The following is a 14,643-nucleotide window of genomic DNA, read 5'->3' as shown; positions in this document are numbered from 1 at the left end:
CCACCAGAATGGCCTTTATCAACAAAACAGAAAATGACAAGTGCTGGAGAGGATGTGGAGAAAGAGGCATACTTATCCACTGTTGATGGGAATGTCAAATGGTACGATTGCTGTGGAAGGCAGTTTGGCGGTTCTTCAAAAAGCTAAATATAGAATTGCCATATGATCCAGCAATACCATTGCTCGGTATCTACTCAAAGAACATGAGGGCAAGGACACAAATAGACATTTGCACATCAGTGTTTATAGCAGCATTATTTACAATTGCAAAGAGATGGAAACAGCCAAAATATCCATCAACAGATGAGTGGCTAAACAAACTGTGGTATATACTTATATGATGGAATATTATGCAGCTATAAGACAGAATAAAGTTAAGAAGTCTATAACAACATAGATGGACCTTAAGGACATTATGCTGAGTGAGATTAGCCAAAAACAAAAGGACAAACACTGTATGGTCTCAGTGATATGAACTGACATTAGTGAATAAACTTGTGATATTTCGTTGGTAACAGAGACCATCAGGAGATAGAAATAGGGTAAGATATTGGGTAATTGGAGCTGAAGGGATACAGATTGTGCAACAGGACTGAATATAAAAACTCAGAAATGGACAGCACAATACTACCTAACTGAAAGGCAATTTTATGTTAAAACACTGAATGAAGCTGAATGTGAGAATGATAAAGGGAGGAGAGCTGGGAACATAAATGAAATCAGAAAGAAAGATAGACGATAAAGATTGAGATGGTATAATCTAGGAATGCCTAGAGTGTATAATAATAGTGACTAAATGTACAAATTTTAAAAATGTTTTTGCATGAGGAAGAACAAAGGAATGTTATTACTGCATGTTATTACTGCAGGGTGCTGAAAATAGATGGTAATTAATATTTTTAAATGTCTACTTATGTGTGAGACTAAAGCAAAAAATTTTCATTTGATGGGACGCAGCAAAGGCAGTGCTAAGAGGGAAATTTATTGCTCTAAATGCCTATATCAGAAAAGAAGAAAAGGCAAAAATTCAGGAATTAACTATCCATTAGGAAGAACTGGAGAAAGAACAGCAAGCTAACCCCAAAGCAAGCAAAAGGAAAGAAATAACAAAGATTAGAGCACAAATAAATGAAATTGAAAACATGAAAACAATAGAGAAAATCAATAAGGCCAGAAGTTGGTTCTATGAGAAAATCAATAAGATTGATGGGCCCTTAGCAAGATTGACAAAAAGAAGAAGAGAGAGGATGCAAATAAATAAGATCAGAAATGGAAGAGGATACATAACTACTGACCTCACAGAAATAAAGGAGGTAATAACAGGATACTATGAACAACTTTACGCTAATAAATACAACAATTTAGAGGAAATGGACGGGTTCCTGGAAAGACATGAACAACCAACTTTGACTCAAGAAGAATAGATGACCTCAACAAACCAATCACAAGTAAAGAAATTGAAGCAGTCATTCAAAAGCTTCCTAAAAAGAAAAGTCCAGGACCAGACGGCTTCACATGTGAATTCTATCAAACATTCCAGAAAGAATTAGTACCAACTCTCCTCAAACTCTTCAAAAAAATCGAAGTGGAGGGAAAACTACCTAATTCATTCTATGACGCCAACATTACCCTCATACCAAAACCAGGCAAAGATATTACAAGAAAAGAAAACTACAGGCCGATCTCTCTAATGAATATAGATGCAAAAATCCTCAATAAAATTCTAGCAAATCGTATCCAACAACACATTAAAAGAATTATTCATCATGACCAAGTAGGATTCATCCCAGGTATGCAAGGATGGTTCAACATAAGAAAATCAATTAATGTAATACACCATATCAACAAATCAAAGCAGAAAAATCACATGATCATCTCAATTGATGCAGAGAAGGCATTTGACAAGATTCAACATCCTTTCCTGTTGAAAACACTTCAAAGGATAGGAATACAAGGGAACTTCCTTAAAATGATAGAGGGAATATATGAAAAACCCACAGCTAATATCATCCTTAATGGGGAAAAATTGAAAACGTTCCCCCTAAGATCAGGAACAAGACAAGGATGTCCACTATCACCACTATTATTCAACATTGTGTTGGAGGTTCTAGCCAGAGCAATTAGACAAGAAAAAGAAATACAAGGCATCAAAATTGGAAAGGAAGAAGTAAAACTATCACTGTTTGCAGATGATATGATACTATACGTCGAAAACCTGGAAAAATCCACAACAAAACTACTAGAGCTAATAAATGAGTACAGCAAAGTAGCAGGTTACAAGATCAACATTCAAAAATCTGTAGCATTTCTATACACTAGCAATGAACAAGCTGAGGGGGAAATCAAGAAACGAATCCCATTTACAATTGCAACTAGAAGAATAAAATACTTAGGAATAAATTTAACTAAAGAGACAAAAAACCTATATAAAGAAAACTACAAAAAACTGCTAAAAGAAATCACAGAAGACCTAAACAGATGGAAGGGCATACCGTGTTCATGGATTGGAAGACTAAATACAGTTAAGATGTCAATCCTACCTAAATTGATTTACAGATTCAATGCAATACCAATCAAAATCCCAACAACATATTTTTCAGAAATAGAAAAACCAATAAGCAAATTTATCTGGAAGGGCAGGGTGCCCCGAATTGCTAAAAACATCTTGAGGAAAAAAAACGAAGCTGGAGGTCTTGCACTGCCTGACTTTAAGGCATATTATGAAGCCACAGTGGTCAAAACAGCATGGTATTGGCATAAAGATAGATATATCGACCAATGGAATCGAATAGAGTGCTCAGGTATAGACCCTCTCATCTATGGACATTTGATCTTTGATAAGGCAGTCAAGCCAACTCACCTGGGACAGAACAGTCTCTTCAATAAATGGTGCCTAGAGAACTGGATATCCATATGCAAAAGAATGAAAGAAGACCCATATCTCACACCCTACACAAAAGTTAACTCAAAATGGATCAAAGATCTAAACATTAGGTCTAAGATCATAGAACAGTTAGAGGAAAATGTAGGGAGATATCTTATGAATCTTACAATTGGAGGCGGTTTTATGGACCTTACACCTAAAGCAAGAGCACTGAAGAAGGAAATAAATAAATGGGAACTCCTCAAAATTAAACACTTTTGTGCATCAAAGAACTTCATCAAGAAAGTAGAAAGACAGCCTACACAATGGGAATCAATATTTGGAAACGACATATCAGATAAAGGTCTAGTATCCAGAATTTATAATGAGATTGTTCAACTCAACAACAAAAAGATAGCCAACCCAATTACAAAATGGGAAAAAGACTTGAATAGACACCTCTCAGAGGAGGAAATACAAATGGCCAAAAGACACATGAAGAGATGCTCAATGTCCCTGGCCATTAGAGAAATGCAAATCAAAACCACAATGAGATATCATCTCACACCCACCAGAATGGCCATTATCAACAAAACGGAAAATGACAAGTGCTGGAGAGGATGCGGAGAAAGAGGCACACTTATCCACTGTTGGTGGGAATGTCAAAGGGTGCAACCACTGTGGAAGCAGTTTGGCGGTTCTCAAAAAGCTGAATATAGAATTGCCATACGACCCAGCAATACCATTGCTAGGTATCTACTCAAAGGACTTAAGGGCAAAGACACAAACGGACATTTGCACACCAATGTTTATAGCAGCATTATTTACAATTGCAAAGAGATGGAAACAGCCAAAATCTCCATCAACAGAAGAGTGGCTAAACAAACTGTGGTATATACATACGATGGAATATTATGCAGCTTTAAGACAAGATAAACTTATGAACCATGTAATAACATGGATGGACCTAGAGAATATTATGCTGAGTGAATCCAGCCAAAAACTAAAGGACAAATACTGTATGGTCCCACTGATGTGAACTGACATTCGAGAATAAACTTGAAATATGTCATTGGTAACAGAGTTCAGCAGGAGTTAGAAACAGGGTAAGACAATGGGTAATTGAAGCTGAAGGGATACAGACTGTGCAACAGGACTAGATACAAAAACTCAAAAATGGACAGCACAATAATACCTAATTGTAAAGTAATCATGTTAAAACACTGAATGAAGCTGCATCTGAGCTATAGGTTTTGTTTTGTTTTGTGTTGTTTTGTTTTGATTTTACTATTATTACTTTTATTTTTTTCTCTATATTAACATTCTATATCTTTTTCGGTTATTTTGCTAGTTCTTCTAAACCAATGCAAATGTACTAAGAAATGATGATCATGCAGCTATGTGATGATGTTAAGAATTAATGATTGCATGTGTAGAATGGTATGATCTCTAAATGTTGGGTTAATTTCTTTTTTTCCGTTAATTAAAAAAAAAAAAAAAGAGAAGGGATAATTGGAGATGAAGGGATACAGACTGTACAACGGGACTGGATATAAAAACTCAGAAATGGACAGCACAATACTACCCAATTGTAATGCAATTATGTTAAAACACTGAATGAAGCTGCATGTGAGGTATAGGTTTTTTGTTTTTGTTTTTTTTGTTTTTTTTTCTTTCTATTATTGTTTTAATTCTTATTCTGTTGTCTTTTTATTTCTTTTTCTAAATCGATGCAAATGTACTAAGAAATGATGAATATGCAACTATGTGATGTTATTAAGAATTACTGATTGTACATGTAGATTGGAATGATTTCTAATTGTTTTGTTAATTCTTTTTTTAATTTTTTAAAAAATATAACAGACAAATGCAAACATTCTTAATTTATGATCATTCCATTCTACATATATGATCAGTAATTCACAATATCATCACATAGTTGCATAGTCATCATCATGATCATTTCTTAGACATTTGCATAAATTCAGAAAAAAGAAATAAAAAGAAAACAAAAAAATTCATACATACCATACCTCTTACCCCTCCCTCTCATTGATCACTAGCATTTCAATCTAAATTATTTTAACATTTGTTCCCCCTATTATTTATTTTTTTCTGTATATTTTACTCGTCTGTTGATAAGGTAGATAAAAGGAGCATCAGACACAAGGTTTTCAAAATCACACAGTCACATCGTGAAAGCTTTATCATTATACAATCATCTTTAAGAAACATGGCTGCTGGAACACAGCTCTACATTTTCAGGCAGCAACTGTCCTTGCCTCTCCGAGGAGTCAGGTCAGAGATTTTCAAATTCTCTTTTGGATGCCAGCTTTTCTTTTAAGTATCTAAGAAAACCTTTTAATTTTGAAATAACTTCAAATTTATTGGACAGTTGCAAAAATAATACAAAGCACAAACAGAGAATTCCAACATACCACCCCAGATACCCAAATCTACCAGTTTTTAACATTTTGCCACATTTGCTGTATCATTCTTTTTATATCCATCTATCCATCCTTTTGTCCATCTGTTCTTCTGTGTGTCCGTCCATACTTTCTAAACATTTGAAACTTGGTTGTATACATCATGCTCCTTGATCATTTACTATTTCTATGTACATTTCTCAGAATAAAGATATTCACTTATACAATCAATTTAAGAATAATTACCAAGTTCAAGAAATTTAACAGTATAAATCTTATAATTTATATTCTTATTATGTCATATGTCCCAATAATGCCCTTTTAGGCCTTTTTTCTTCTATTATTAGATCCAGTCGAGGATCTAGTATTACATTTAATTGTCATGGTCCTTTAAGTTGCCCTTTTTTTTTTTTTTAGCATTTTGCAGTAACTTAATATTTTATTTGGTGTTAAAACTGCTAGACCGGTTTTTACTTTTTTAAAAATTTATTTATTGATTAAAAAATTAACAACAAACGAACTAAAACATTAACTGTGATCATTCCGTTCTACATATTTAATCAGTAATTCGCAATATCATCACTTAGTTGCATATTAGAATATTTGCATCAGTTCAGAAAAAGAAATAAAAAGACAACAGAAAAAGAAAACGAAAACAGAAAAAAAAAATTATACATACCATACCCCTTACCCCTCGCTTTCATTGATCACTAGCACTTCAAACTAAATTTATTTTAACATTTGTTTCCCCATTATTTATTTTTATTCCATATGTTCTACTCATCTGTTGACAAGGTAGATAAAAGGAGCATCAGACACAAGGTTTTCACAATCATACAGTCACATTGTGAAAGCTATGTCATTGTACAATCATCTTCAAGAAACATGGCTACTAGAACACAACTCTACATTTTCAGGCAGTTCCCTCCAGCCTCTCCAGTACATCTTGAATAACAAGGTGATATCTATTTAATGCGTAAGAATAACCTCCAGGATAACCTCTGGACTCTGTTTGGAATCTCTCAGCCATTGACACTTTGTCTCATTTCACTCTTCCCCCTTTTAAGTTGCCCTTTTTTTAATGTAAGTTTTTTATTAGAGAAGTTGTAGGTTATAGAAAAATCGTGCAGAAAAATAGATTTTCCATCCCCTTTCTATTATTAACACCTTGCATTGCTGTGGTACCTTTGCTACAATAATATAATTGTACTTATATAATGCCATCAGTACAGATTTTGACTAAATAGTGATGTGAGATGCCCAAGGAAGGCCTGCATTGTCTTCATCTATGTGTAGCTTTTGATTTGATACGAACTAGCCATTTCATTGTGAAAAGAACATTTCTTTTAAACTATATCCCAATAAACAAGGAAACAAATTCAAAGGTTAATAAATTGCCCAATGTTATACAACAAATAAGTGATGGGTGGGGTGATCAGAGGCCCTTCATGGTCCTGCTTGCTCCTTTCTACTGTGCTCCTTCCCAGCTTAATTTAAAACACCTGTGAATAGAACAGGCCACAATAAAAGGAAAATGCCAGTATGTTTGGCAAACAGCCAGATAACAAATATCTATATGCATTTCATTGGTACATGCATATATTTGTATCTGCTGGCATACATTCTTTTTTTATCCGAAGGGAATTAAAGGGGTCAAAAGAGGACAACAATGGAGAAAGATTTCTAAAACTTCAATTACTGTTTGCAAAAAAGAAACAAATGAATTTTGCCTTTCCAATATGTTTTATCAGCATATATTGTGTGGTAATTACCATGCTCCCTCTTACTGCAGGACCTTTGCACATGCTATTCCCCTTTTCATGGATTGCTCTTTCCTTCTCTTTTCCCTGAGTTTCCCTCTACTCATCACTCAGATCTCAGTGCAAGTAGAATTTCTCCCAAGGATGCCTTCCCTAATCTCTGTGACCGGGGATAAGTGTTCATTTTAGATTCCAGTACGTACATGTTCCTTTTTTTCATAGCCTTGTGACAGCTGTGTTTTTATATTTAGTTTGGTTATGTGATTAAGAAGGTCTCTTCTACTTGACTGTGAACCATTTTAAGGGCAAAGATACATGTCTGTTTTTAATTCTTTAAAAAATATTTTTAAAGTGAAATATATATACAAAAAAGTAATACATTTGCAAGTGCATTTTAACAAGTAGTGACAGCATTGATTTTAAAGTTTGGTATGGGTTACAGTTCCATGATTTTTCGTTTTCTTCTAGATGCTTCAAGACACTGGAGACCAAAAGAAATATCAATATAATGATTCAGCAGTCACACTTATTTGTTATGTCCTATCTTTTCTGTTATACTCCTCCTCTTTTTTTTCTTTTTTGTGATAAATAACCTATATGCAAAAAATTCAAAGTATATCACAACAATTAGTTGTAGAACAGATTTCAGAGTTTGGTATAGGTTACAATTCCACAATTTTAGGTTTTTACTTCTAACTGCTCTAAGGTATTGGAGACTAAAAACAATATCAATATAATGGTTCAGCAATCATAATCATTGATACATGTCTTTTTTTTTGGCATGGGCAGGCACCAGGAATTGAACCCAGGTCTCCGGCATGGCAGGTGAGAACTCTGCCACTGTGCCACCATTGCCTGCCCGATACATGTCATTTTTTTTTTTCCACATGGGCAGGCACTGGGAACCGAACCCAGGTCTCCAGCGTGGCAGGCATGAACCCTGCCATTGAGCCACTGTTGCCTTTCCCAGATACATGTCATTTTTAAAACAGTTTTATTGAGGTACAGATTATATGCCATAAAATTCACCCAAATTCATTCACTTTAAGTGTATAAATTCATTAATTTTTTTTAGTAAATTAGTTTTAGAACATTCATCACCCCCTACAAAAGATCCATCTTGCCCATTTCCAATCAACTCCATTTTCACTTCCATCCTCTGGCAACCACTAATCTGTTTTCTGTCCCTATAGATGTGCTTTTTCTGATCATTTCATATAAATGACCTCCTAGCATATGTAGTCTTTTGCATCTGGCTTCCTTCACTTATCATAATGTTTTTGAGACTTATCCATGTTGTAGCATTCCTTTTTATTGTTAAATAATATTCTATATTATGGATATACCACATTTTGTTTTCCCATTCACCAGTTGATGCTCATTTAGATTATTTCCACTTTTGGGCTATTATGAATAATGCTGCTATGCACATTTATGCACAGCCTTTGTGTGGATATATGTTTACAGTTCTCTTGAGATACCTGAAGAAACCTTTAAGAAACCACCAAAGATTTCCAAGGTGGTACTACCATTTTGCATCCCCACCAGTAATGGTGTCATAGTTTGCCAGAATTGCTTTGACAAATGACACACAATGGGTTAGCTTAAGCAAGAATTTATTGACTCATGGTTTTAGAGGCCAGAAGTCCCAAATCAAGGTATCAGTAAGACCATGCTTTCTCTTGGAGTCTGGTGCATTCTAGAGATGGTTTATTGCAGTCCTTGGAGTTCCTTGACTTTCATCTTTACCTCCATCACCTGGCAATGCCCTTGGTCTCCTCCTGTGGTTTCTGGCTTTTCCCAGTTTCTTTCATCTATTCCTCCTGCTCAGTTAATGAATATTCTCTCTTTATAAGACCTCCATTAATATGAATCCAGACTCACTCTGATTCAATTTGGCAATACTTTAACTATTTATAGCATCTTCAAAGGTCCTATTTACAAATGGGGTCACACCTATAGGAATGTGAACTAAGGCTTGAAAATATGTCTTTTGTGGGGCACATGATTCAATCCCCAACAAACGGGTTCCAGTTTTTTCCACATCCTTACCAATGTTTGTTATTGTCTTTTTCATTGTAGCCATTCTACTGGTACAAAATGGTATCTTAATATTTTTCCATGTCTGTTTTTGCTTGCATTATATCCTCAGATCTTGGCATAGTGCCTGCCTGACACATACTAGACACGATAAAAGTTGTGGAAGCAAAGAAGGATTAACATAGGTTTACAGATGGCAAATTTAAGATGGCTCATTTAGAAAAGGTTATGCCAAGTTAATATTTTGGCCATTTATGGAGAGAGACTGAGTGCAAACAAGAACAATCTCATGGATTAATGGCAGTAAACTGTATAAACAAGGGAAAATCCCAGATGTCTGTCACTGAGATGTTCTGTTTCATATTACAATACTTGTAGGTAATGAGTATATACTTATTTCATTCATTTGATTTTTTTAATGTCTCCTTTGTTCTAGATATTGTACTAGGGACTAGGGACATAGCTTGAACAAGACAAATATGTGTATTGCCCTCATGGAGCTCACAGTTTGGTGGGGGTTACAAAAAAGTTAACAGGCAATTAACAGTACAGACATGCTGTGATGGGGAAAGTACAGAATGACATGAGAACATATAGAAGAGACTTCTAATACAAATGTCTAAGTTGAAACCCGAGGAAATAATGGGTCAGGCCAAGAATTCTAGACAGTTGGAACAGCATCAGCAAATGCCCAGAAATGAGACAAAACCTGGAAAATGGGAAACTAAATACTTTCTACAGGCTAGGAAGAGGAGATGAGTAGGGCCAAATGCTATAAGGATTTTAAGGAGTTTGAAATTGATCCTGTGAGATAGGGACACCTTGAAGGGTTTTAAGTAGAAAAGTGACACAATCACTTATCTGATTTTAAAAGAATGCTATGAGTTCATTGTGGGAATTGGATTGAAAGGATCAGAGTGGATTCAAGGAGGTAAGTTGGTTGATTTGTGAAGTAATTTTGGTGGGAGAGATGTGAGGACCTGGGCTATGGAGAGAAATAGATAGGTTAAGATAGTATGGGAGCTGAGGGAGAAAAAAATGCCTTGGTTTCTGATTTGAGCAATGGAGTGAATGTCAGGTTCATTTACTGAGCTAAAGGACTGTTGAAAGCGAGTGGGTTTGAGGGAGAAGATGATGAATATACTTCTGGATTTCCAGAGTTTGAGCTGCCTTTGGATCAGTCTTATAGGACTGGTCACAGGAGAGAGATCTTGGTTAGAGACAGAAATTTTGAAACCATAAATTATATGCATAGTTACTAAAGCTATAAGAGTACATGAGATGGGCCAGGAAACATGATATACAAGAAGAGAAGAATACCTAAGACCAGAACCCTACATCTAAGGAAACAGAAAAATAGGAATTGCAGAGAAATAGAAGGAAACTGGGAAAGTTTAAGGTTCTGGAAACTGAGGAATGGGGTAGAAATTGGCAATGTCTTTCCACTAAGATCTCAATTAAGATTAAGCTGAAAGGTGCCTATTGGATGTATCAACAAAAGGTAGTTGACATGTTTGGCTAGGACAGTTTAATAGAATGGTGAGGGTGGACAAAAGATCATATTACATTGAGAAATGAATAGGTGATCAGAAAATGAAGACTGTATGTAGATAATGTTTTCAAATTTAGTTGTGAAGGAAATAAGAGAGAGGGCAGCAGCTGAGGTGGGACATGGGGTTAAGGGAAAGCTAATTTTTTTCATTAAGTTCTTTTGATTTACCTTTTTAGTATTATGTCTGTTTTCTTGGCTTCATTTCATTGTGAAGTGATGGAGGGTCAAGAATTGAAAATATTTACCAGCTATTGCATTGTGTAGCTAATAATTTTCTTCTGGTTAGAATATAGCTTTACTGTCTTACTTAGCTAGATTTTCTCTGTATAATTTTTGAGAGATTATCTAGATAATGAAACCTTATTTTAATATATTGTATCTTCTGTTTGTTTTTTAGATCATTCATCGAGATATAAAACCTGAGAATATTTTAGTATCCCAGTCAGGAATTACTAAGCTCTGTGACTTTGGTTTTGCACGAACACTAGCTCCTGGGGACATTTATACGGACTATGTGGCCACACGCTGGTATAGAGCTCCAGAATTAGTGTTAAAAGATACCTCTTATGGAAAGTATGTATGTATTGAGATCCTGCCTGGCATTACCTAGCAATCTCTCTTTTTTTTCCCCTTGGTGTGTCTGTCATCTCAGCTCCCCAGTCTACTTCCCTACTATACTTTCTGCCTTCTGGTAAGGGGTGGTGCTAAGAAGGATGACACCTCCAATGCTAACATCACAGAAAGACCCTCGGGCCCCCACCATACTGGCTGCTGCGCCTACCGCACTTGCCCGTTGGGGCTGAGTGGCCACAGCCTGAGGAGGCCAGTGCAGAGACCCTTCATGGTGAATCCATGCTTACTTTAAGCTGTACCCCACCCTTAGTAGAACAGAAACTTCTGTTTACTTTTAGTCTTACATTCTACAGAAGTATGTAAATCATTTACCTCTGTGTTGCAATGGGAACTGACAAGTTTCCTATTTCCTGGAAAGTAGCACCACTCATTGCAAAGATTTGCAATCATTTTTAAAATAGTGCCTCAAAAAATAACATGGTCTCAGTCTAATGTGTAACAGAAATTTAATGTAAAAATAACCAATCTCAAAGAACTTAAAGGGACCAATGAGTACAAATGAATATAAGAAATGAAAGGAGAGAAATAATTCTCATATTTTCCTAGAAACTCTTATTTGTTATAACAATTAACAATAATGAGTACTTATTTTATACCAAGAACTGTTCTAAATGCTTTATATGCATTGAATCATTTAATCTTCACAACAACCCTATGAAGTAGGTGCTATGTTATCATCACATTTTAAATAAGAGGACATGAGGCACAGAGAGGTAAAGTAATTTGCCTGAATCCCATGGCTGGTAAATATTAGAACCAGGGTTCTAACCCAGGAGGTCAGGATTCAGGCTTCATGCTTCAAGAACCTTCTCAACTGTACCCACCAGATGCCCTGCACAGACCTCTGTGCTTCAGCCACTTCATCTGTAAAATGGGAATAATAATGGAACCTGCTTCACAGATGTTTGTGAGGATTAAATAATTTAACGCACGAAAAGCCTAAAAATATAGTAAATGCTCAACAGATGTTAGCTGTCCTTCTTCAAGTTCAAGGTCCCTCAACTGCCCCATCTCCTCCTCCACCCCTGCACCTTCCACTCTGGGTTTGCCTCTGGTCACAGTGTAGCCTTGAGATCTCTCTATGTTCCATTTCTACCCTCTCTCCATAATGTAAACTTAAGTTCCCTTTCTGTTACACTTCCTCTCATCCTTTGGCTCCAAACTGCATCTGCTTCTAAATCCTCTAGTATAATATCTATAAATTTCGTGCCAGCTAATATATAATATGACCTAGTTCTTTCTCGAGCTCTTTTTTTTTTTTAACCTTCCACTATAAAAAGCTCCTCGAGGCATAATCTCTTGCATTCTACAGAACTAAACTTGGTATTGTTGGATTCTATGAGGCTTCATGTTGTGTTTAGAACAGATTTGCTAGTGAGAACCTCTTAAAAAAATCACTTGAAACTAGGTGAGACTTCCGGAGAAGATGGCGGCTTAGTAAGGCATGCGAGTCTTAGTTCCTCCTCCAGAACAACTACTAAAGAACAAAAAACAGTACAGAACAGCTCCCAGAGCCACGACAGAAACCAGACACACAGCGTACCCCATTCCGGAACGGCTGAACTGGCTAAGAAACTCCGCTGCGGTGAGGTCCCCGAGAGGTGCGCGCTTCCCCGGGCCGAGGTGGCTGGCGGTTGGAGCCCCTCCCTCCCTCCTTCCCAGGCTGACTGGGAGCTTTGGATCGGGTTCCCCAAGCCACGGCGACCTGAGCCCCTTCCACACACGCGGCTCCCCAGGCCGGCTGGTAGCCTCGGAACAGTGGTTCCCCAAGCCGCAGTTTCCGGCGACCGCAGCCCCTTCCACACACGCGGCTTCCCGGGCCGGCTGGGAGCATCAGAACAGCGGTTCCCCAAGCCGCGGCGGCCGGCGACCCTTCCCTACGCACGGCTTCCCGGGCTGGCTGGTAGCCTCGGAACAGCGGTCCCCCAAGCCGCGGTTTCCGGCGACCGCAGCCCCTTCCACACACGCGGCTTCCCGGGCCGGCTGGGAGCATCGAAACAGCGGTTCCCCAAGCCGCGGTGGCTGGCGACTCTCCCCCGCAGGCGACTTCCCGGAGGGAAAGGAAAGAGTCTCCAACAGTAGTAGAGACTGAGCCCAACCTAACACCAATAGTGGCATTAAGGAACAACTTCCGACTACTAAAAATAGGCCCTCAGCTCAGGCGAAACTGATCAAGGCGGAAGTCGCCGATTGGGCTAACTGAAAAAGAGGAAAGGGGGCGAAACGGAGCATTCTGCGGCTGTTTCTACGGAGGCTTCGTTGCCTCTGGGCTCAGCGCTGGGATTACATAGGTTACAACTGCCCCAAACGCAGAAACAGCCTGCTTTTAGGGCTCTCTACCACCTGAACCTTTCCCGCGGGAGGGGTGAAATGCAACTCAGGTGGAAGCCCTCTCTCAAGGAATCCAGATCCCAAGACTTCACAATTTGAATCCATTAAAACCAACCTACAACCTTTCCTCTGTCTCCACCACACACCCAGCAGCGAGAGTCTTCCAAACTTAAAGGAGCCACAACATCTTTTGCTGGTGGGACCCGCAGACAGACAAGCACCATGTACTGGGCAGGATAAGAAAAACAGAGCCCAGAGACTTCACAGGAAAGTCTTTCAACCTGCTGGGTCCCACACTCAGGGAAATCTGATTAAATGCCCAGGTGCCAGCAAAAAATAACAAATCACACCAGGAAAATTGAAGATATGGCCCAGTCAAAGGAACAAACCAATTGCTCAAATGAGATACAGGAGCTGAGACAACTAATTCTGAATATACGAACAGAAATGGAAAACCTCTTCAAAAACCAAATCGATAAATTGAGGGAGGACATGAAGAAGGCATGGGATCAACAAAAAGAAGAAATGGAAAGTCTGAAAAAACAAATCACAGAACTTATGGGATTGAAAAACACTGTAGAAGAGATGAAAAAAACAATGGAAACCTACAATGGTAGAATTAAAGAGACAGAGGATAGAATTAGTGAACTGGAGGATGGAACATCTGAAATCCAAAAAGAAACAGAAACTATAGGGAAAAGAATGGAAAAATTTGAGCAGGGGCTCAGGGAATTGAATGATAATATGAAGCGCACAAATATACGTGTTGTGGATGTCCCAGAAGGAGAAGAGAAGGGAAAAGGAGGAGAAAAACTAATGGGAGAAATTATCACTGGAAATTTCCCAACTCTTATGAAAGACCTAAAAGTACAGAACCAAGAAGTGTAGTGCACCCCAAAGAGAATAGACCCAAATAGGCGTTCTCCAAGACACTTACTAGTTAGAATGTCAGAGGTCAAAGAGAAACAGAGGATCTTGAAAGCAGCAAGAGAAAAACAATCCATCACATACAAGGGAAACCCAATAAGACTATGTGTA

At 37.6% G+C, this 14,643-nt stretch overlaps 1 protein-coding gene across 12 annotated transcripts in view; it reads left to right on the top strand.

Annotated features, from left to right (window-relative positions):
- The window catches only part of CDKL3 (cyclin dependent kinase like 3), a 187,181-nt gene that overhangs the window by 14,758 nt on the left and 157,780 nt on the right, over positions 1–14,643 (top strand). For all 12 annotated transcript variants that reach the window (XM_077138468.1, XM_077138465.1, XM_077138464.1 and 9 more), the window contains exon 4: positions 11,039–11,214. In XM_077138468.1, the coding sequence (XP_076994583.1) occupies positions 11,039–11,214 (176 nt within the window). The remainder of the gene's footprint in view (positions 1–11,038; positions 11,215–14,643) is intronic.

Source organism: Tamandua tetradactyla, chromosome 20 (assembly GCF_023851605.1).
Source record: "Tamandua tetradactyla isolate mTamTet1 chromosome 20, mTamTet1.pri, whole genome shotgun sequence".
Classification (NCBI taxonomy): domain Eukaryota; kingdom Metazoa; phylum Chordata; class Mammalia; order Pilosa; family Myrmecophagidae; genus Tamandua; species Tamandua tetradactyla.
The sequence above is the reverse complement of the archived record's forward strand: the minus strand, read 5'-3'. Positions and strand labels throughout refer to the sequence as shown.